Source organism: Halictus rubicundus, chromosome 7, assembly GCF_050948215.1.
Source record: "Halictus rubicundus isolate RS-2024b chromosome 7, iyHalRubi1_principal, whole genome shotgun sequence".
Lineage (NCBI taxonomy): Eukaryota > Metazoa > Arthropoda > Insecta > Hymenoptera > Halictidae > Halictus > Halictus rubicundus.
This window is the reverse complement of record NC_135155.1, coordinates 4,129,288-4,150,543: the sequence shown is the minus strand read 5'-3', so window position 1 is coordinate 4,150,543 and position 21,256 is coordinate 4,129,288. Positions and strand designations below refer to the sequence as shown.

Genomic DNA, 21,256 nt, shown 5'->3' with positions numbered 1-21,256 from the left:
GAGTTGAAGTAAGTTTACACCATTATTCGTATAATACATACTCCAATCAGTAGAAAGTAGTATATATTTATTTATTGCTCGTTACTTATTCATTTACTCCATATTCAGTATACCCTAGAATACTTTGCTTTCGTACATTTATATGAATATTGACGATTTTGTGTATATACACAGAATAGCGTGCATAAGTGGAGTTTTTCCATTTCTTGATAGGTCTTTAAATTCAAATCTTATTTGTTTCAACAATTCCCCTAAAACACAAACGAAAATATAATTTTTCTCTACGGGGTCATTCTTTTCATTTTTGTCATCGAATGAAGATAACAGCGTGTTCTATAACAGTGTGAAGAAAATTCAAGGGGAGATTCTTCGACACAATATAAGACGAAAATCAAGAATTAAAATATTATTGCGATTTCAGCTTTTAAGTAACTATTGATTTAATATCCTTTTGATCCGCCAATTGTCGCGCAACTTAAAAACAAAGCTGTAATCACACTTTTTTTATTCTTGATTTACGTCTTGTATTGTCACTAAGAATCATACCTTAAATTTTCTCCTATCTGTTACCAAACACCCTGTATTTATACGTATGTACATGAACTCTTTTTTCCGACCACTTATGGTTAACTTGAAGCTAATTTGTTATCCCTTCTACTTGTTTTTACCGATTTCAATCGAACCGAGTCAAGCACAAATACAATACGAAGCAAATATTAGGGAGTAAGAAGAGACGTAAAGCGTTGTGCTTCAATATCCCCTTAGGAATATTTTGACATAATCAATCAACTACGTATAGTAAGACACTTCGAAGCCATGTAGTGTTCTATTCATTTGCTGGATCTCTTTCTATATTAGTAGTCATCTAGCTCAATCTAATAATTGATGTGGAGCCAATTTCTGAAACCGTAATTAATTCTTATCTGATTATAACACATCGGCCGAACTTCAGAAATAACGCATTAGGGGGCTATCCTGACTTATCGGTTGATTTTATGATCTTATTCTAGGTGATGAAAGAAGTTACAATGTTCGAGCTTTAAACATATTTATAATCCGTTCAAAACTATTAACTAAAATTTTTAAATGTTTACAACATTCGAAATTATTATAAGCTGTAACATATAACGCCTTTATTGGTTTATCCAAAGGCTAGTAATTCTGCTACTTAGCTTAGAGTACTATGATTATAAACTATCAAAATTATTTAGAAAGCGACAATCGGTTAGTAAAAAATATGTTTTTCTGTTGTTCTTGTAACTTGTAGATACCAAAATAGATGGAAATTTTGAAAATATTGACTTAATTCTGGCAAGAAAAAAAAGTCATGAAACGTATTTAAAGCTGTAGCTTTGAAAATTCATTGAATTTTGAAAAATAGTTTAGTAAATTCCGAAAAAGTCGGAATAAATGAATTGACACGCTATGTGTTTATCAACTCCTTTATCGTGTGATTATTGGAATGCTAACTAAGTATGAAGGGTCCAAAAGCATATCCAATGTAAATAGAATGTTGCAATTTTGTCCAATACTCATAACATTACACACTTCTAACATTGACTAAATATAAACGAAACGAAGGCAATCACTCATGTCATTAGCGCATATAGCTCGGTGAATAAATATTCTTTATTTTGTTTTTTGTCGATTGCATTTTTTACATTATAAAAACTGTTGTACAAAGTACTGTTTTGTGTCACGTGTAAACACAAAATGCGAAGGCGATGAAAATGGGATAATAGTGTATTGGGGTATTACGAAAAAGTTTGAGAAAAGAGTTTATGCTTGAAAATTGTGACTTCGTTTTCAAGGACTTACACGGATGCGCTCTAGGCCCTCCATATAGTTGACGTCACATTTTGAGTATTTATCATAAGTCGTGGCATCACCTGCTGCTGATTTGCATTCGCAGCAGAGCTAGTCACCATAGTGGTAAACGAAGGTTTTTGAGCGCATGTTCTCATATGCGTTGGCCAATGCGATTGTTGACAGGGATAGTCACAGTACGCCGTATTCCAACAACAATAAAACAATGCTTCACGACCACACATTATACACCATTGTTTGCGTTTAATTTCTTCTATGCAACGCAGTTTCTCTTCTTCAGCTTCTCTACGAGTGTCCTCGATAGCTCGTAGCCTTTCGGCTTCCAAACTTGCCTTCATTTCCCTTAATATTCGGTCTACAACAGAAAATTTTTTATTATATTCAAACATAAAAATCAAAATATAATAAGCATTCGATAAGATAAGTAGCCGTTAGATATGCTCTTCGTACACATACAGTGTGTCCGGTTTAAGTGTGAACAGTTAAATATCTCGAAAACATAAAACATACAAAAAAAAAGAATGATTCAGATAAAAGTTGTAGAACATCTCAGAACAGATATCATGCTGGTATTCGCATGACCTTGAAATTACTGAAATGCCCTGTGATCATCAGGCTTAAGTTTTTAAAAGAAACTCTATATTGTTTATTACATATTCCTGTAGCTGGCATCGAAATGTTTTCAAAACACTAACTAAACGTGTCTTTAGTTTAAACCATTCCCGAGATATTAAACGACAAAGTTGCCGTGCCGCCGGCATTAGCGTTATCCGATGTACACCGCGAGGAGGTTGCTCGGTCGGACTTTGTACATCATGATGGCACTAAAAAGAGCCGATTATATGTCTACTTAATGAAATGTAATGTAATGTGTGAAAAACAGTCAAACATGATGATCCAAAAATGAGTGGGACTCAGGTAAATACCATTCTTGATGCTCCGGCTTCGAAATACCTCCGGTATTCTTTTCAAGAATTCTTTTTCGAAATTTTGGAGCATTGTTGTTGTGATTGTTCCGCATGGGTCTACGATTCCTGCACGTAATTCGTTTACGTTGTCAACAGACGTGTTCTAAACTTCTTGCTTTAAGTAGCTCCAAAGAAAAAAGTCGTTCGCAGAAAGATCTGGTGATTTTGGAGGTCATGCTATTGCTGTTACTTCAACAATATCATTCGCTAGATTGACAGCTGACAATTCCAGTTCTTAGAATCAATGTTATTTACAAAGTCAATTCTCAATCCGACCGAGTAACCTGCTCGCAGAGTGCATTGAACAACGCTATGGCCGGTGGAATGGCAACATTTTCGTTTCATATAAAGAAACATGTAGGTAGTGGTTTGATAACTATTGATAACTATTGATAATATTATAATTTTATACTTTATTACGTAGAATGCAGTTTAATTAAAAAAAAAGAAAACAAAATTCAGTCTAAAATCTCTAAAGATCCACTATCGTTACGGTTCTTGAAAACCGATGTTGTTTCGGCTGTATAACTGTTATATATTTCGGTTCTTCGTAACTGTTTCGAGAACCGAAACTGATAGTAATTCTTTTTAATCCCTGAATCTGTACCCATGTCTACTCTAGGATACCTACTACAGTCACATATCGAGCGATTTGTATATTACAACAAAGACTATAGATGACGTACCAGTATTGTGCTTCAGTTCAGCTAATTGTTGTTGATGTTGCCATCTCATACGTTCTATTTGTAATCTTAGAAAATGGACAGTTGCCTGATGATTTTCAGACGTTGCATTCTCACTATTTTGATTTCCTCGAGCTGCTTCTTTATACGCCTCTTCCATTAACTGGGCCATTTTTCTGGCCAAATCTTGAGCACCGTGATACAAGCGAGCACTTACTGGCCCAGCTTCCGGAGGAAGCATTTGATATTCGGTACAATTTTCTGTCTGATGAACAGGAATATAAACTAAAGAGTCCATCGAATTCGATAATAAACTAGTTGATGAATGTGGAATAAGCTGCGGACAAGCACGAGTCTTGTTAGGTAGTGATTTTCGAGCTTTGCTCTCTTTCTTTTGATGCGGAACTGGTACCGGATCTGTTTGCTTATGCTGAATCGTTGAAACATCGTCGATTTTTTCTTTCTCAGTCACCGATGAACTACCAACAGATTTTTTCGCAGCGGCATCGGGAGTACCATTATTCATGGCAAAAAGCAACGCAGATGACTGATCGGTAGAGCCTTGTCTAGATATTTGAGCAGTTTCAGTGTCATTAATTCGAGCTTTGTTAGAGGCTGATATCGGCACGGATGCCGACACTGGAACATCGCTATCAGGATGTTTTGAGGAACCTTTCAGGGACAATGTGTCGATTTGTTTTACCAAATTTTGATTTTCTTCGCTTGCAGAAGACTTCAAAGCCTTCTCAGCATTTACTTTATCAACCATTCTGGTTTTCGGTTTATAGACTTTTCCTGTAGTCTTTGATGTCTTCAAATTACTTTTCTGCAAAGAGTTTGTAAAACTCTGATTCGTTTCATTTTTATTAACAAGAGCTTTTAACAGATAGGATTCTTTTTTGAGCACGTGAACTTCATCTGTCGAGTGCTTACCTACGTCTGTTGCTCCTTCTTTCAATAAGCTTTCTGATGATTTCGCGCTAACAGTTGCTAATTTACCGGCATTATTATTTTGTTCCATTATCGGAACATTCGATTCACTTGAATCGACCTTTTTCGACACATCGTTTTCATTTCCACTGTTTGTGTCAAGTGTAACTTTACTTGAACCAGGTTTTGAGTCCTCCTCGTTCGTTGTCGTTGAATTCGCTAACGTATTTTTATTTATTCTCGTGTCCTCTTCTTTCGCGATCGACTCGTTAGAATTCATAGAGGTATTGGAACCATTGCTCGAAATCGAGATTAGTTCCACCTCGCTCGATCGTTCGAGATCTTGTACTTTAGGCAGTTTATCATCGACTTTGTACTGTTCGGAACTAGTCTCGCAATCTGTCGATACTTTGTTTTCGGTGTCGGAATTATCAGTTTTCTCTGAATCACTTGTTGTTGACTTTGTTGCTTTACTATGTAGCCGTTTCTTTAGAAACGGTTTCTTTTTAGGAGTTAAGAATTCCGTTGATGTACAATTGTTCGAGCGAAGAGGATCGTAATTCGGTAACATTAATTTGATTTGCATCGGATCGTGTGGATTATACTGCACTTTGGGAGGCGCAAACTTGAACTGACCAAACACGAGTTCAAGCTTCCGACAATGTCTAGTGATTTCTCGGACACATTCTTCCATATCTAATTTTCTCTTACGCGGCAACGGGACAGGTGGATCTTCAGAATATAAGTATAAATCTCTTGGTGGTACCCAAGCACGATCATGTTCCCCGAAGAAACGTACGTCCACAAAACCTTGAGAGTTTATGCGAGGCATTGCCTTAGCCGGCCAAAAGGGGAAACCTTTCAGTTTGGCCCAAACCAGTGGATGCGGACGGCGACAAGGCTCGATAAACCACGACGGTTGTGGTCTCGGTAGGTTTCTTCCGTGAGCGTAACAGTCGGGACAAGCCTCGATTTCCGATACCTCCTGACGAGCCAATTTAATCATCTGTTTTGCTGCATTCGTCAATTTTGATGTATCCGTATACACGCCACCACCTAAGCAAGAACCATGCCTTCAAATCAGTTGTTCAAATTACCTATTATGATTTCTACATCATTGTTTTAATTAAATTTACAAATATATATTACATACATGTATTAAACACGATACAATTATGTTGTATCCATTTAGCATCGGCCATGAACGCGTCTGTACTGCCGTATAGCTTAGCGCGCACGTTTGATTCTAAAAGGCTCAAATCCATTGGTTTCACCACATACTCCATATAATTTGGAGCTTCCGAAAGTTCTACTGGTTTCCAAAATGGCTCTGACTGTAACAAAGATGTTCGACTACAATTTCACTGAACAACAAAATATGAACAGAAAAAAACAGACCAATACGCACACCGGGATATTCTCTCATTCTCTCGACTACATGTTTCAATAATAAACACAATTGATCGACCGATAATTGTGCCATTGCCGTCGAACGCGTTTCTGCATTTTCTGCTCGCAAAATAGCTGCGCATTCACCGCATATCCAATTTTGGATAGACGTTGATTGCATTCCTATGCATTTGCGATGCCATGACCGAGGACACGCACTGCAATGGGCTTCCACGGATTCTTTGTGGCAACGCCAACAAAATCGATCGTTCGTGTTTCTTTTCTTTCTTTTACTTCTTAAGTTGCTTTCCTCGGTGAGCGATTCCGCGTCTTGAACACTACAAAGTCAATTAAGTTCTTATCTCTGCATACTTTTCATCTTGATAAAAAATTCCCTAAAGTATCATTAGCTTGTCTAAAACGATTAAGAGTTTAATTTTAGCAAATTGAACCCATCGAATAATATTAAAATATATACGGGTAACTTGTTAAATAGAACTACTAAGAATAGAATTTTTATTTACACTCACATTAAATTCCGTTGTTTTCGTTTTAAATTATTCGCAGTTCTGATCGTAGGTGTTTCTTTTGTGCTTGTACTCTTATTAATCCTAGGATTGTTTTTTGACACAGGAGTAAGTACATCTGAGTTTTCTATATTCTGAACACACTCTACTTTATCTACGTTACATTTAATTTCTTTCTTAGTCCCTTCTAGAATAATCACCTCTTCCTCGTTTTCCATTTTCTCTGCATCACAGATTGTAGCTTCATTTTCATTTTTAATGATACCTCTTGTATCTGTGTCTTTTTCATCTTTGCTAGGAGTATCAATAAAATTATCTTGTTTGATTTCTGTGTCTGAAGGTTTAGAATCTTCTGTCTTAGATGTAACTGGACATTGTTGCTGTAAAGAATTTGTGGAAGTTCCTTCAACTTTTGTGGATGTCATTTTCGTTCATTGCATGTATTTACTTCAATAGAGATTTGCTAGACATCTAAATAGAAAATATAAGAGTTAGGAACCATATAATCATAGGGGAACTCATGTCTTACGTATTGTATAACTTAATTTATGTTTATCTCTTTTTGTTTTTTAATGAACCATTTGAAACAAAAACAAAATACTCTACATGTTTGTGTACAGCAAGGGACAAAGTTAAAAAAGTTAGACATAAAAAGAAAATATGCATTAAGCATTTTAAACATCATGAATGCTATCATCTAAATGAAGCATTTCTTAATGTTTATATGTATTAGAATGTATTAATAACTTTTATTTGTGAAGTAATGTAAAAAAGAATATTGCGATTAGGCTCTATATAATCGGTATCTATGAAACATAGCTGTAAATAATTCAATGCATTAAAAAACTTGCAACACACAAGATCACTAAAAATACATTTTTCCTAAAATCAATCTAAAACATTCTGATTGATAATAGTATGATTTAGACTACAATAATAGTAGCTACACAAAATTGTTTTATAATGTAGAATATATTCTGTACTGTAATAAATAGACAAAACAATTACCATCTATGGATTTTGTATATATGAGTTTATGTATTGAAGCAACCAAGGGTCCTGACTGGTTTACAGTTTAACAGATGCTTCCTAGAGGTCAAATGAACCACTTGTAATATAAATTCTAAACAACATGGATAGGCGACATATATCACTTACTAACACGGCATTACATCAAACAGCACGAGCAATCCTTCCCCCTCTGACATGCCCGCCTTCCATAGGCTAGTGTCTCCATCTCTCAATAATATTTAAAACTAATAAAATCACGTGACTCCGTATATAGGCTATTAAAAACAAAAGTAGTTAATTCTTTTGATAAGTATTTGCATTTTTATTATATAAATACTTCTTTACATACCCGTTACATAACGATATCATTCGTACACAATACACATACATTCATATAAAATATATTTATGTATAAAAAAAAATATATATGTATATATGCGTATATATATATATACATAAATATATATGCATGTATCAAATATATGCATATTTCAATTATTACGTTTTTTTACCTGTTTACATAAGTATACATAAATCAACGTACATATTCTTCAAACAAATTATCAGTTTGCGATCATGATATTCTGAATCTTTTTTCATTTAAAGAGGTTATCTTCGAAACAAAACATAAATACATTTTATTCTTTATATACCGCACGGACAGTTTAATATAATCCTGCCGAAATAAAGTGTCGTAGGAAATTATTCTGAAGCAGTACCTCTCAATCTGATATTCACTTTTCATCGTTGTATACAAGTTTAAGAAATTTAAAATATTTCCAACTGTTTTCGTGTGTATGTATATGCTAAATACATATATACGTTCGAAATATGAATGATGAATTATCTATGTTTATATGATAGCAAGTACCACAACGACTTTTAACAAAAACTATAAATACATCGAGATCACAGACAAAAGTATTATTTTTATAGATATTGCATTATGCGTTAAATAGACTTAAAAGTTTATGTATACATATATGTATACATACATAATAAAGTGCTGCTCTCTAGACTGTATTGTGTATTACAAGCTGCTACAAGTGCACACTCGATTCACAAACTTAAAATTCATACAGACTGTGCATGCAATGCATTTTTCTGTCTACGGTTCTGAATTACCGACTCTGTAGAAAATGTTGTACTATCCTATAAAATGCGATATCTGGCAATATGCAATCTCTGTAGGAAGTCGGTGGTCAATTTCAACATGTATTTATTCACACTCACACAGGTGCTTACATAGGAATCATAGGAACAAACACGTATTTGAGAAACATGCATAAAGAACCGTATCAGCTGCAATTATTTTATTGTTTTCTTTCTAAATGTTCTCTGCTTTTAAAAAATCAAAGTTTCATTCAGGACATATGTTTGGAATTATTATGAATAGAGTGTATTTAGACATGCATATTGTAAAGCTAGAAAAATGATTTTTTATCATACATATATAGGCAATGTCGCCAGATCAAGACTTCCGCCGCGGCCTGGTCACGTGACGCGTTTCGTCTCCGTCGCGCATGCGCATACTCCGGTACTGGCGGAGAGAGGGTAACTTTTTCCCCTCAATTCGTACTCCCTCCCCTCGTCTGGCGACACTGCACATAGCACATAGGGTCAAGGGGAACTTCACTTTGTTTAATTCTGACTGTTGCGTAATCTGATTCGCTGATACTAACGCTTCGATCAATAACAGAGATACGTGTGTCTAACAACCAATCAGATTGCATGTACGATCTTAGTACATATATATATATTGGCGAGGCCAATGAAATTTTGATCACGTGATTAACCAAGCCGCCGTTATGTTTTGATGGAGTTCATTCCTAACAACATGAACATTAAAAATCATATTAATATAGTTTTCAATTGTTAAAAGCTTTCGTTGAACTATCATTCAGAAAACAGTGAATGATGAATCCAGATAAAAACAAAATTGCAACAAAACATGTGTCGGATGAAAGTGATAGCCTTCGACATCAACGTAGTTCATTAGCTGTCAATTTAAGTTGTTGGTCGAGCTTAACAGATTCTGGAAATGGATCGCTCAAGCAAACAAACGTTGAATGTAATGATAAGTTACCTTCACCTGCAATCGTTTCTAATACAACCCAAAGAAGCAGAAGATGCAGAAGTTTTAGAGATAGGCAGGTATCTGTCAACAATACTAGCGGTGTAGCTCACCAGAATGTTTCTTTGAAACATGCGAGCGTAGTTTTGAAACGAATAGAAAATGATGCTGAAAGTTTAGATAAAAGTTGTGAAATATTGAAGCAAGTTATTTTAACCAAGACCAAACAAATGTTTGATAGACAGAACGAACTTTCTGTTAAAACTCAAGCGATTCTAACCAAAAACTTCAATCAACGTATTGATAGTACACCGAAGGATAAACACAGAAGTAAAAATGTTGGGAAACAAAGGAAACAATGTACTTTGAATAAAAGACGGTTATTTGATTCCAAGGAGCATTTGCAAAATACAAACAAAAAAAGTATTACTCTAGACAACAATTCTGCATCTGATCAAATCAGATTGAATAACAAAGTGCATAGCAATATCACTGTGCCAAATGAAAGCAACCGAATGGCTGATATTTCCAATTCAGCATCTAGCCTTCCTGTTGAAACGGAACATAACAAAACTAATTATTCTGTTACATCCAAAAATAAGTGCCCTTCAAAGTTAAATGTATCAGAAGATGATAGTATATTCATGGCAGAGCCTATTGGTTGTTCTACAATGATACAGGATGAAACATTAGATGAAAATCCAGAAACACACCATGACATTAATGATTTATCTATTCATTCTAAGACAAAGAAAGATGCAATATCTATGGAAATAACACGTATCCAACAAGAATGTGTATTAAATAATGAGAAAAACTCTTTGGTTGCTAAGGGGAGTAGCAAAACACAGGACAACATACAAAATTCTTCTTCTGAAGAACACTGTACAAGAACATTGCAAAGTTCTCTGGCTGTAAACACATCTATTAATCGATCAAGTAAAGACAATAGAAATATAGATATATGCGAACGTAAGGAATCTGCAGTGGAAAATAGTAATAAGAACTTAAAAAATAGACAGGAGAGAGGTATCTACTCAACAATTTTAGAAGGGGCAAAGCAAAGTATAAATACAATTAGTACTTCATTACAAATGAATACATCTTTAGATGGTTCAAATAAATTATATTCACGAGAAAATAATATTACTAGAAGAATGTTGAAATTGAATAGTACGATAAATAAAGACAGAGATATGGAAGAAAAAGTTGATAGTACTAATACAGTTGAAATGGAAAACACTAAATTAATAAAACCTCAAGGAACGAAAAATGATACAACATATAGAGATCATCAGTCTAATGTTTCCAAAAATAAAATAATCTCAGATGAAGATCAAAATGGTCGAAGCTATGTTGAAGCTACTCCTTATCCAACGTCTCGTTTAGTTTTATTAAAAAGTCAATTGAATCAAAACGTAGTATGCTCCAATCTTAGTAACAACAACGAAAATGCTATTGAAATAAATTCTACTAGCAACAAATTATCTTCTATGTAAGTATAAATATTTCTGCTTTTAAAGTAGAGCTGCTACTTGTGAAATACCTGGATTACTTGTGAGATACCTGGATTACCTGTGAAGTACTCGGGTAAACAAATACTATCCAAGTAGCAGAGTAAACAAAAATTATCCAGGTACCTTGGTGTCTCACGAAATACCCAAGTATGTGAGACAGTTTGTATTATTATTATATGAGATTTCTTTCGTAAGATGATGGCTCAATCTTAATCTTGCATTTTATAGGGAACAAAGTACATTCAAAGAACGTAGAAAATCATATGAAAATGGAAAAAGTAGAAGTGAATCTATAATATTGGATAATTCTTCTTCACATTCCTGTACAGAATTGCCAAAGTCAATAATTATAAGGGAATCAACCGATGAAAGTGAATTAAAAATTCAAGATTTAAAAAATTCTACGATGATTTCACTGAAGAAAAGGAATAAAAAAAAGTTATTGCCTTTACATGAATCTTCGCAACTACCAACATTTTCCCCGGTGGAAAATGTAAATGTACTACCTCAAATATTAAGAAACAAACATAAAAAAAGGAAAGAAAAACAGCATGTAAACAAACTCAATGCAATATGTAAGCGCAGAAGTGTGGAATACAGTGATGAAAGAAGCAATGAGCAGTTTGCATTAGAAAATGATAATCCGGTTGCCTGTGATGCAAAAATACAGAAAAGAAAACCTAGGAAAGTTATTAGGAAAAAGATTATTGTTAAAAAAATTACTACTAGTGATGATATTTTAAGGAGATTACAGGAAAGTAGAGACAATTGTATCAAGACACAAACCTGTGTTTCAAATAGAAATTCTTTGAACGATTTTCAATCATTGAAGAAACAATCTTCCACACAACTAAGAAATAAAAAGGCACAAAGAATAAGTATAGTCATGACTGGTTTATGTAACGAGTAAGAAAAGTTGTATTTAATACTTTTTTGCAACTATCTTTTTTTAAATCCGTTCCTTAAATGTTTCATCTTTTTTGCCTAGCGATAAAAATATCGTTAAAAGCGTTGTCAAAGCTCTGGGTCATGCAAAAATTGAATCAAGCGTTACAAAACGAACAACGCATGTTGTAACCACGGGTGTGCGAACAATAAACATGCTACATGGAATCATACGTGGCTGTTGGCTTGTCAGTCTTGAATGGGTTTTGAAGTCGTTAGAAAAGAGTGCATGGTTGAATCCAGAAGAATATGAATTGACACACTTCTCAAAAGCAGTATTGGTACGTATATATATAGAAACATATGATGTTGTAAATAAAAAATATAAATTTTACAATTTTCAGGAAAACCGTAAAGATAGACAATTATTCGGAACTTCGTACGTTCCTGAATTGTTTGCCGCCTGTGGAAATTTATACATTGGAAAATGTACTACACCTCCACATAATGTGTTGAAAGATCTTATAAAAACTGCTGGTGGTCATACTACTGAGCGTCCAGAAACGGCAAAAATTGTAATTGATACAAATGGTTTAAAAGAGTCTTGGGTATTAGATTGTATCACAACAGGAGAACTGCAACCATTTGATCAATATCAACGATCATAAGCGTCGAGATATTTCGATTTAGTATCGAAAATGGACAACTAGAATGATGTATAAACAGAATATTTTTTCTTTATATATAAAATTCTTCATATTCATTTGATTAACTTTATACATGTAATGTAAATATATCTAAAAGAAATAAGTTTCTAATTTTTGTATAATATATCAAATTAAATATTATTGTACATTGTTACGCATTATTCTCATCTATTTCCTTGAACAAAAGTAACCGATATTTCAGTTCTCTTAAAACTTCTGAACAAGGATGAGTTAATTTTAACTTTTTTAATAAACAGATTATAACAGGTAAGATATGAAAGAGGTGTTGATTGAAGATGATTCATTTCACATAGAGATAAAATGTTTTATGTATAATGTGATATGAATCATTACATATAAAGTAATTATACTTTATACACATTGCCTTGGATTTTTTTTATTAAATTGAACAGGTTTATAGAATTCAACACCTCAATTGAAAAGAGATTTCTAATTTCTCAATATTGTTTAAACTTTTTAAGTTTATAACAATTTATTGTTAAAACTTAAAAATTTTATTTTTAACATATCACCTGCAACAGTGTAACTTTTAATTGTTTTACATAATGTTTTTAATTTTCAAACTTAAAAAGTAACTTATTATTACAGCAAAATAAATTAAATAGATGATATATATATATATATATATATATATATATATAAATATAATATTTGGCAACTATGGTTGCCAAATTTTCTATAGAGCGTCAGGTCAGCTTTCCTTTGTGTTTAATTCAAGTGACTAGTTGTTAACGAATACCTATTAACAGCAGCTTAGTCACAGATACTATATGTAATGATCACTATAGTGACAATATATATCATAATACCATATGGTTTTTGGAATTTTATTACTGTCCGGATACCCGTACCAGAGAGGTGGTCTCATCGGCGTTGAAGGAAGCTGAAGGACGCTAACGTCGCGAGCACAACATAGAGTCAAAACGAAAGAATATTTGTATTTTCTACTGGAACTCTGTGAAAAGTCTTATACAAATATGAATTACGAACATTACTACGATAGAAGAAATGAATATGCAGAATATATAATACATTTCTCGAATTTTAACGGGATAAGTGAAGACGAACTCAAGAAAATGTTTTCCGTTTATGGCTCTGCGACTATGCAGGGTTCAAGTGGTCAATTTGGTTTATATTTTATACGATATAAAAATTTAGAAGACACCATAAATTGCCTAAATGGCTTCAAGGGTCATAAGAGCATTAAGATATTACCACATAAAAACAAAATTAACAACAAACCTAAGAACAAGAAACATACCAATAATAAATGGAAACCTGGGAAAACAGAACTAATCAATCTCTCCAATTCTGGAGAAGCAATTCAGAAGTAATCGGGTTATGATAATGTGGTCAGTAAAATAGACAGTGGTTGTGACACCTCTATTGGATCAACGTCAACGAAGATAGTACAGATGGACAAAAGAAGGTCTGAAATTTCGATCAGCTCTGAAATTGCTGACCAGACTACAAAGACAATGGAGAGTGCATTTAACGAAAATGAAATTCCTTCCTTGGTCTACAGAAATAAAAAAACCATTATTCCAGCTCAAGAGGTGATTATAGCCAACATCGATTCCAGTGTAGAGCTAAAGGAGATATTAACTCTTTTCAATGATTATCATACGATCGCCATAACTTTCATAAAGCAAGTACCATACCACCGACGAGATATATACAAAGACTGCCGGCCTTACGGGAGAATGTGTCGCTCGAAAAATACGGTGTTTTTTTACGAAAAATACTAGGATAGATTTTGGCTGGAGTAAGAAACAGAAGGCCAACGACGGTATCTCGTCGGTGCAGAAAGCCACCAAGGAAATTCTCGTCGGTGCAGAAGGCCACGAAGGAAATTCTCGCCGGTGAGAAGGTGAATCATCACGGAACCGTATCAATTATGAAATGTTACATTCTCCGACGAACGTATTCGAATTAAACAGATATTTTTTTTTAGTGCTGCTTTTTAAGGTTTAAAATATTGAAAGTAGAACTAACATCAAGGACAAAAAGTTCGTAGAAATATTTTTCGTAAGAAAGCATAATTTTAGGAAAATCAATTTCTACTTCAAATTTCATATGAGATACCTTAATTTGTAATTTAAAAATGTTTCATGAACAAGCATTATTTCCTTACACTTTTTTATAGATAATTGTTCCAAGGATCGATCTGTGGGAACAGAAATATGTTGAAAACCAGAGTAGCGTTTATTTAACGTACTATTCCGAATAGTATAGAGTTTGAGAGAGAATCACGTGGATGAATTAATATAATATAAAATAATATAATTGTAGAAGCAAAGATGGGCAAATTTTTATTGAAATAGACATTTCAAACAGCGAATAAAAGATAAAAAATGATTTGTTACGCGTCAAATAAAAATAATTATGTTATCTCTATTCCACACGTAATGAATTTATTCGACGAATAAAGATAATTTTTCATTGGGTTGAGCGATTCATCTTTAGCGTTGAATAAAGTGTTCATTTTCATCTGTGTCTTTATTCGACTTCGAATAATTTTCGGAGCCGTGTAGGAATGCTATAACGAAGGATAGAGCAGTCAAAGACTGGCGCGCGCGTTACAATGTATGTATATAATTCGTCAGGTTTCTTCAAAATTTTTGCATGCAATTAATTGGAAAAAGTTGACCAAAAATCGAATGGCGCAACGGCCATTCAAAAATGTTGAAGGGCATTTTTTACTACCTCGTCCGGCTAGGCTATTTAACGACGAAATATTCCAAATTGTAATATTCCCATATTTCAATATCATTTAAAATATTTCAAGTACTATTTAAAACTATTAATGAGTTTCAATATCAAACTAAATTAAATAGAAAATGAAATTTTAACAAAAAGTATAAGATTATTTTAAGCTCGCTATTACAGTAAATTATCGTTGACCGACCAACAGCCTACAATGTAAGCAGATGGAGAATCGAGCATTATTGGCAATTTATGCTTTTATGTTTTTAATCAGAACAATATTGTTAATACGAATGAGTTGTAGAGCTTATCCCGATCAAAATGAGTCCAAACAAGACATCATTTGGACTGTCTTTAATGAGATTGTAATTTTTATCGTAACATTACGTATCAGTGAAACTTGTTCGATTATACTCGAATTTGACCTCATTTTCATCAGGAAAATCCCCTCCATTCGCTCGTCACAATTTTATGAGGGTATATTGAAAAATCTAAAAGTTTAAACTTTCATTCGTGCGCGATTCTCCATCCGCTAACATTGTATGTCGTCTGTCGTCGCTGGGTCTTTGAAGCTCGGCGCTCGGCAAAAGTTATTCGAAGATTTATTCGAAGCTTCCGAATAAAAGATACAGATAAAAGATGAAAAAATTATCTTTTTTCGTCGGATAAATTCTCGTCGAATAACGATACTTTTTTTATTCGAACCTTCGAATAATGAATACAAATTTTTGTATCTTTTGCTACATAATGCACATATGATTTATATAACAATATAATATTTATATAATAATTATTGTTCAAAGCAATGTAGTTAATTAATAATAGGAACAGAATGATGTCATCCTATAACAATAACAATACAGTTCTGAACAATGAATTTATTCGCGTATACATTACATTTAAGTACATATTAATATTTGGCTGTTTACAACACTTCGAATTTTGCAGTTAAACATATTCTTTATTGTACGTACAGTTTCATTCATTTGTTATTTATACCCAACATAAAGTTTAACTAATAATAATAGAAATTAGTATTTGAAATCGTTAAAGCGTTTTAGAAAACAATATTCTATTGTATTCGCGAGACTGCAGTGATTATATATAGCTATTTTTAATTTTTATTCCTACCACTAACGACGCTGTCAGCAGATTTTAGTTCCAGCTGGTAATACAGGATGTGACACGAAAATGGTAATGGGGTTACGTGCAGTTACGTGACCCCACAAACGTGGGACACGAAAATGCATTGGATGTTAGGTCTATCCTATACCTCGTCTGTGGCTGAAGGAAGCTAACGTCGCGAGCACAACATAGAGTCAAAACGAAAGAATCTTTGTATTTTCTACTGGAACTCTGTGATAAGTCTTATACAAATATGAATTACGAACATTACTACGATAGAAGAAATGATTCATATGTGATACATTTCCCGAATTTTGACGGGATAAGTGAAGATGAACTCAAGAAAATGTTTTCGGTTTATGGCCCTGCGACTATAAAGGGTTCAGGTGGTCAATTTGGTTTATATTTTGTACGATATAAAAATTTAGAAGACACCATAAATTGCCTAAATGGCTTCAAGGGTCATAAAAGCATTAAGATATTACCACATAAAAGGAAAGTTAACAACAAATCTGAGAACAAGAATGATAGCAATAATAAACGGAATCCTGGGAAAACAGGACTAATCAATCTCTCAAATTCTGAAGAAACAATTCAGAAGCAATCGGGTTATGATAATGTGGTCAGTAAAATAGACAGTGATTGTGACACCTCTATTGGATCAACATCAAGTTTGCCACAACAGCTGAAGATGTTACAGATGAACAAAAGAAGGTCTGAAATTTCGATCAGCTCTGAAATTGCTGACCAGACTACGAAGACAATGGAGAGTACATTTAACGAAGATGAAATTCCTTCCTTGGTCTACAGAAATAAAAAGACCATTGTTCCAGCTCAAGAGGTGATTATAGCCAACATCGATCCCAGTGTAGAGCTAAAGGAGATATTAACTCTTTTCAAGGATTATCATCCGATTGCCACAACTTTCATTAAGCAAGTACCAGACTCTGGAATTAGGTACATTCATGCTTATTTCACGACAGTCAGTGATGCATTAGCAATCGAAAAGAAATTTGACAAGTACCTCTTGCGTGAACATATTCTTATTGTTCTGAGACCAGAGATGTTGGCAAAGGAAGCATTTTATATGTAAATGGTTACATTAAGCTTCACGGTTAAATTATATTTCTTTAACTGTGAAGGACATTCTCGATTATATTAATTGTATTGTAAAATTACATGGCATGTCTTTAAACTTATACAAGAAATATGTAATTTGTGAAGCGTTATGTCAAATGATGTATTAAATTATAATTCATGACTTTTTTAATTAAAAATTGAACAGCTTGAAGCGTTCTCTATGACAAAACAAACACTTACGCAAGTAATCAATATACCCTAACCAAAGTACTATGGTAAATGTCCCAGTGGCTGACCATGTACCGGCAGAGAGGAAATGGGAGTGCTCTCGCCCGGGATTTTAGTGTCCCTGTGGGCCAGATTCCCCAGAGGAGTCGTAAGAATTTTGTTATCGGCTGCCACTGATATATATACTATGGATACGAGATTCCCATAAGTCAGCCTTACCACAGACGAGGTATAGGAGTAGACCAATCACCCAATGTATTTTTCTGTGTCACGCTCGGGGGGCTCTAGAGCCCCCGTACCATTCCGTGTCACATCCTACCGTATCATCCAGAACTAATATTGTGGAACCGATATTCTACAATGGCGTTGTTGCTGATATAATTTTAAATCTCATGTCGAGGATTCATATGATGAATGAAACAAAAGAATGTTGTTTCCTCTTAATTCCATTACGGCTGACACGCGAGTGCATCGAAGGAGACGTAATGTAATAATAATAATAACGTAACGTCTCCGGCTGAGAATATTTTGGTCCCGGATCGAATCCCGCATGGAATGATTTTTTTTTCGTTAAACACTTTTTTCTTGTTCTTTCTACTACATCAGTCTTCTTCCCTGTGCAATTACAACTACAACAGTGTAATAACATAATTATAAAAAATTAAATTAGTTCAATATTAGCCAAAAGTAAGAATGTAGTTTAAATTTAATTTAATAAAATACGACGTTGATATCACTAATTTCATTTGTGTTTTAGTTAACTAATTTCAGTTGTGATTCTCCATCCGCTTACATTGTATGCCGTTTGGCAGTCGCTGGGTCTTCGACGTTCGGCGCTCGTCGGTCCTCGTCGGCCGTCGTCGCCGTTTATTCGTCGAGCTGGCAAAAGTTATCCGAAGATTTATTCGAAGCCTTCGAATAAATCTACGGATAAAAATGCTAAATACAGTCCAATTTGTACCGTGTTTAGTGTCATTTTAATCAGAAGAATGCCACGAATTAGTTGGCGCAAGTCCCATAAAAAAATCATGAAAAACAATGAAGTTTTGCAATTGGATTGGTGTTGTTTCACACCGATATCTCGCGACTCAACGAGCTCGGAACTTCAAAGACCAGCGACCGACCAACAGCCTACATTGTAAGCAGATGGAGAATCGAGCATTATTGGCAATTTATGCTTTTATGTTTTTAATCAGAACAATATTGTTAAGACGAATGAGTTGTAGAGCTTATCCCGATCAAAATGAGTCCAAACACGACATCATTTGGACTATCTTCAATAAGATTGTAATTTTTATCGTAACATTACGTATCAATAAAATTGTTCGATTACACTCGAATTTGGACTCATTTTCACCAGGAAAAGCCCCTCAATTCACTCGTCGCAATTTTATGGTGGTATATTGAAAAATCTAAAAGTTAAACTTGCATTCGTACGCGATTCTCCATCTGCTTACATTGTATGCCGTTTGTCAGTCGCTGGGTCTTTGAAGTTCGGCTCTCGTCGGACCTCGTTGCTGTTTATTCGAAGCCTTCGAATAAAAGATACAGATAAGAGATGAAAAAATTATTCCAAGTTCGAATAAATCCGCTTCGAATAAAAAAAAATTATCTTTATTCATCGGATAAATTCTCGTCGTATAAAATTATTTATTCGACAAAGATACTTTTTTTATTCGAACCTTCGAATAACGAATAAAGTTAAAGTATCTTTTATTCGAATCGTTATTTAAATAATTTGTTATCTAAATAGTGCCCAACTATGTCTGGAAGTAGCGCATTCGATTCCCGGTTCGGCGAGGCGCATATTTTGCTATAACTTTTGAACTAAAAAAGATATCAAAGTGAAATTTCAACTGAAAAAATTAAAAAGAATCGGGTTTAATGGTATGTACTGAAATATATTTTGTATTTTTAAATAATTCTTTTTGTTTTTTAAATTTAATTACCCTTAAAAAATATTCAAAACTAGTTATTATAAATATTGTTGTTCAACCTTTTATCAATCCCAAATAATTAAATTTATTAGAATATATATGCTGCAAATGAAAAGCAATATCAGAAGTAGATTGAATAGGTAGCTATTAAATAGTCAAATGAAATTAGTGATATCAACGTCGTATTTTATTAAATTAAATTTAAACTACATTCTTACTTTTGGCTAATATTGAACTAATTTAATTTTTTATAATTATGTTATTACACTGTTGTAGTTGTAATTGCACAGGGAAGAAGACTGATGTAGTAGAAAGAACAAGAAAAAAGTGTTTAACGAAAAAAAAATCATTCCATGCGGGATTCGATCCGGGACCAAAATATTCTCAGCCGGAGACGTTACGTTATTATTATTATTACATTACGTCTCCTTCGATGCACTCGCGTGTCAGCCGTAATGGAATTAAGAGGAAACAACATTCTTTTCGACATGAGATTTAAAATTATGTCAGCAACAACGCCATTGTAGAATATCGGTTCCACAATATTAGTTCTGGATGATACGGTAGGATGTGACACGGAATGGTACGGGGGCTTTAGAATCTAAAATCTAAAGTTTAGATGGCTCTAGAGCCCCACGAGCGTGAGACAGAAAAATACATTGGGTGATTGGTCTACTCCTATACCTCGTCTGTGCTTGCAGTTTCCTCCAATTCCACTTCGACAATCCTTCTACTTAGGCGCCACCTGATGAGCTCCAGCTCAACTAAACTTGTCACATTTTTTTGCTCTATATTATCGATATCATGAATTCTGAGGCTAGAAAGCCATGCCGAAAATGTGCCTCATGTTTTCGCCTTTATTTCGCAACAGAATCAAGACAAATTATAGCTCAATTTGTAGCTGGAGATATTTTCTAGTGCAGGCTGGTCTCGACATCACTCAGAAAACTTATCCAATAGCATAAAAATGCTTGAATTCCACGGCACGCGCATCGTCAATTTTTGGCCTACTTCTAACGCTTATATTTCTAAATATATGCATAATCTCGTCAGCTTATGGCCAGACTGCACTAGATTGAACCTTCCTCTTTCGAATGAGCCCTTTATCAGCGACAAAATATTCTTATTTAAGGACGAAAACTTGAGGCATGTAAAACCATATTTTTGTCGGTAACGTAGTCACTCTACTTTTGGCAGTCCGGGCCCTCAAATCCGGGACTTCAAAATTTTCCTGTTTGTTCTGTGTTCGCATTTGTAACAGATTACATATGTGTAATGTTCGGTGTTACAATTTTGTTTTTCCTAAACTTTCGACCCTTATAAAGTCGACAAATTTAAATAATATCGAGGAATTCAAAATCTCTTTTTTCCGTGTCCTACAAACACATGCAGTTTCATAAAAATCGAAAATTATGTGTGTACAAAGTGTGATCACATGGTCTGAAAGGACTTGTGAACATTTATTTATCAAATAATTTTGTTCTTTATTATAAACGCTATTTCATGCATGCTTTTCAAAAAATCGTATTTTCTAGATAACGTATAGAAGCAGTTCACATAAACAGAAACAAATCTCACGTCAGTGGTGAAACCTGGTTGATTTAAGATCACGTTATCTTTTGTCGCAATCACAGCACTCAG

At 34.0% G+C, this 21,256-nt stretch overlaps 3 protein-coding genes across 8 annotated transcripts; 2 read left to right on the top strand and 1 right to left on the bottom strand.

The window, feature by feature from the left end:
- Positions 1 to 22: 22 nt before the first annotated feature.
- Zmynd8 (Zinc finger MYND-type containing 8) lies at positions 23 to 21,254 on the bottom strand. Of its 6 annotated transcripts, none has more exons than XM_076790487.1 (8): positions 7,483 to 8,266; positions 7,333 to 7,413; positions 6,328 to 6,795; positions 5,817 to 6,135; positions 5,562 to 5,742; positions 3,482 to 5,464; positions 1,819 to 2,182; positions 23 to 251 (listed from the first exon to the last, which is right to left on the bottom strand). In XM_076790487.1, the coding sequence occupies exons 3-7, from the start codon at positions 6,747 to 6,749 to the stop codon at positions 1,830 to 1,832; spliced, it is 3,258 nt and encodes a 1,085-aa protein (XP_076646602.1). In that variant the 5' UTR covers positions 6,750 to 6,795; positions 7,333 to 7,413; positions 7,483 to 8,266; the 3' UTR covers positions 23 to 251; positions 1,819 to 1,829. The 6 variants fall into 6 exon arrangements, with proteins under 6 accessions (XP_076646602.1, XP_076646601.1, XP_076646599.1 ...); XM_076790486.1 differs by lacking the exon at positions 23 to 251 and adding an exon at positions 21,194 to 21,254 and having other exon boundaries at positions 1,323 to 2,182; positions 7,483 to 7,610; XM_076790484.1 differs by lacking the exon at positions 23 to 251 and having other exon boundaries at positions 1,323 to 2,182; positions 7,483 to 7,610; positions 7,685 to 8,266.
- On the top strand, positions 8,892 to 12,713 carry Mcph1 (Microcephalin). The gene is made up of 4 exons (XM_076790247.1): positions 8,892 to 10,904; positions 11,155 to 11,832; positions 11,915 to 12,152; positions 12,216 to 12,713. The coding sequence occupies exons 1-4, from the start codon at positions 9,250 to 9,252 to the stop codon at positions 12,477 to 12,479; spliced, it is 2,835 nt and encodes a 944-aa protein (XP_076646362.1). The 5' UTR covers positions 8,892 to 9,249; the 3' UTR covers positions 12,480 to 12,713.
- On the top strand, positions 16,543 to 17,865 carry LOC143355572 (uncharacterized). The gene has a single exon (XM_076790500.1). It carries the CDS (start codon positions 16,624 to 16,626, stop codon positions 17,461 to 17,463), a length of 840 nt encoding a protein of 279 aa, XP_076646615.1. The 5' UTR covers positions 16,543 to 16,623; the 3' UTR covers positions 17,464 to 17,865.
- Positions 21,255 to 21,256: the final 2 nt, after the last annotated feature.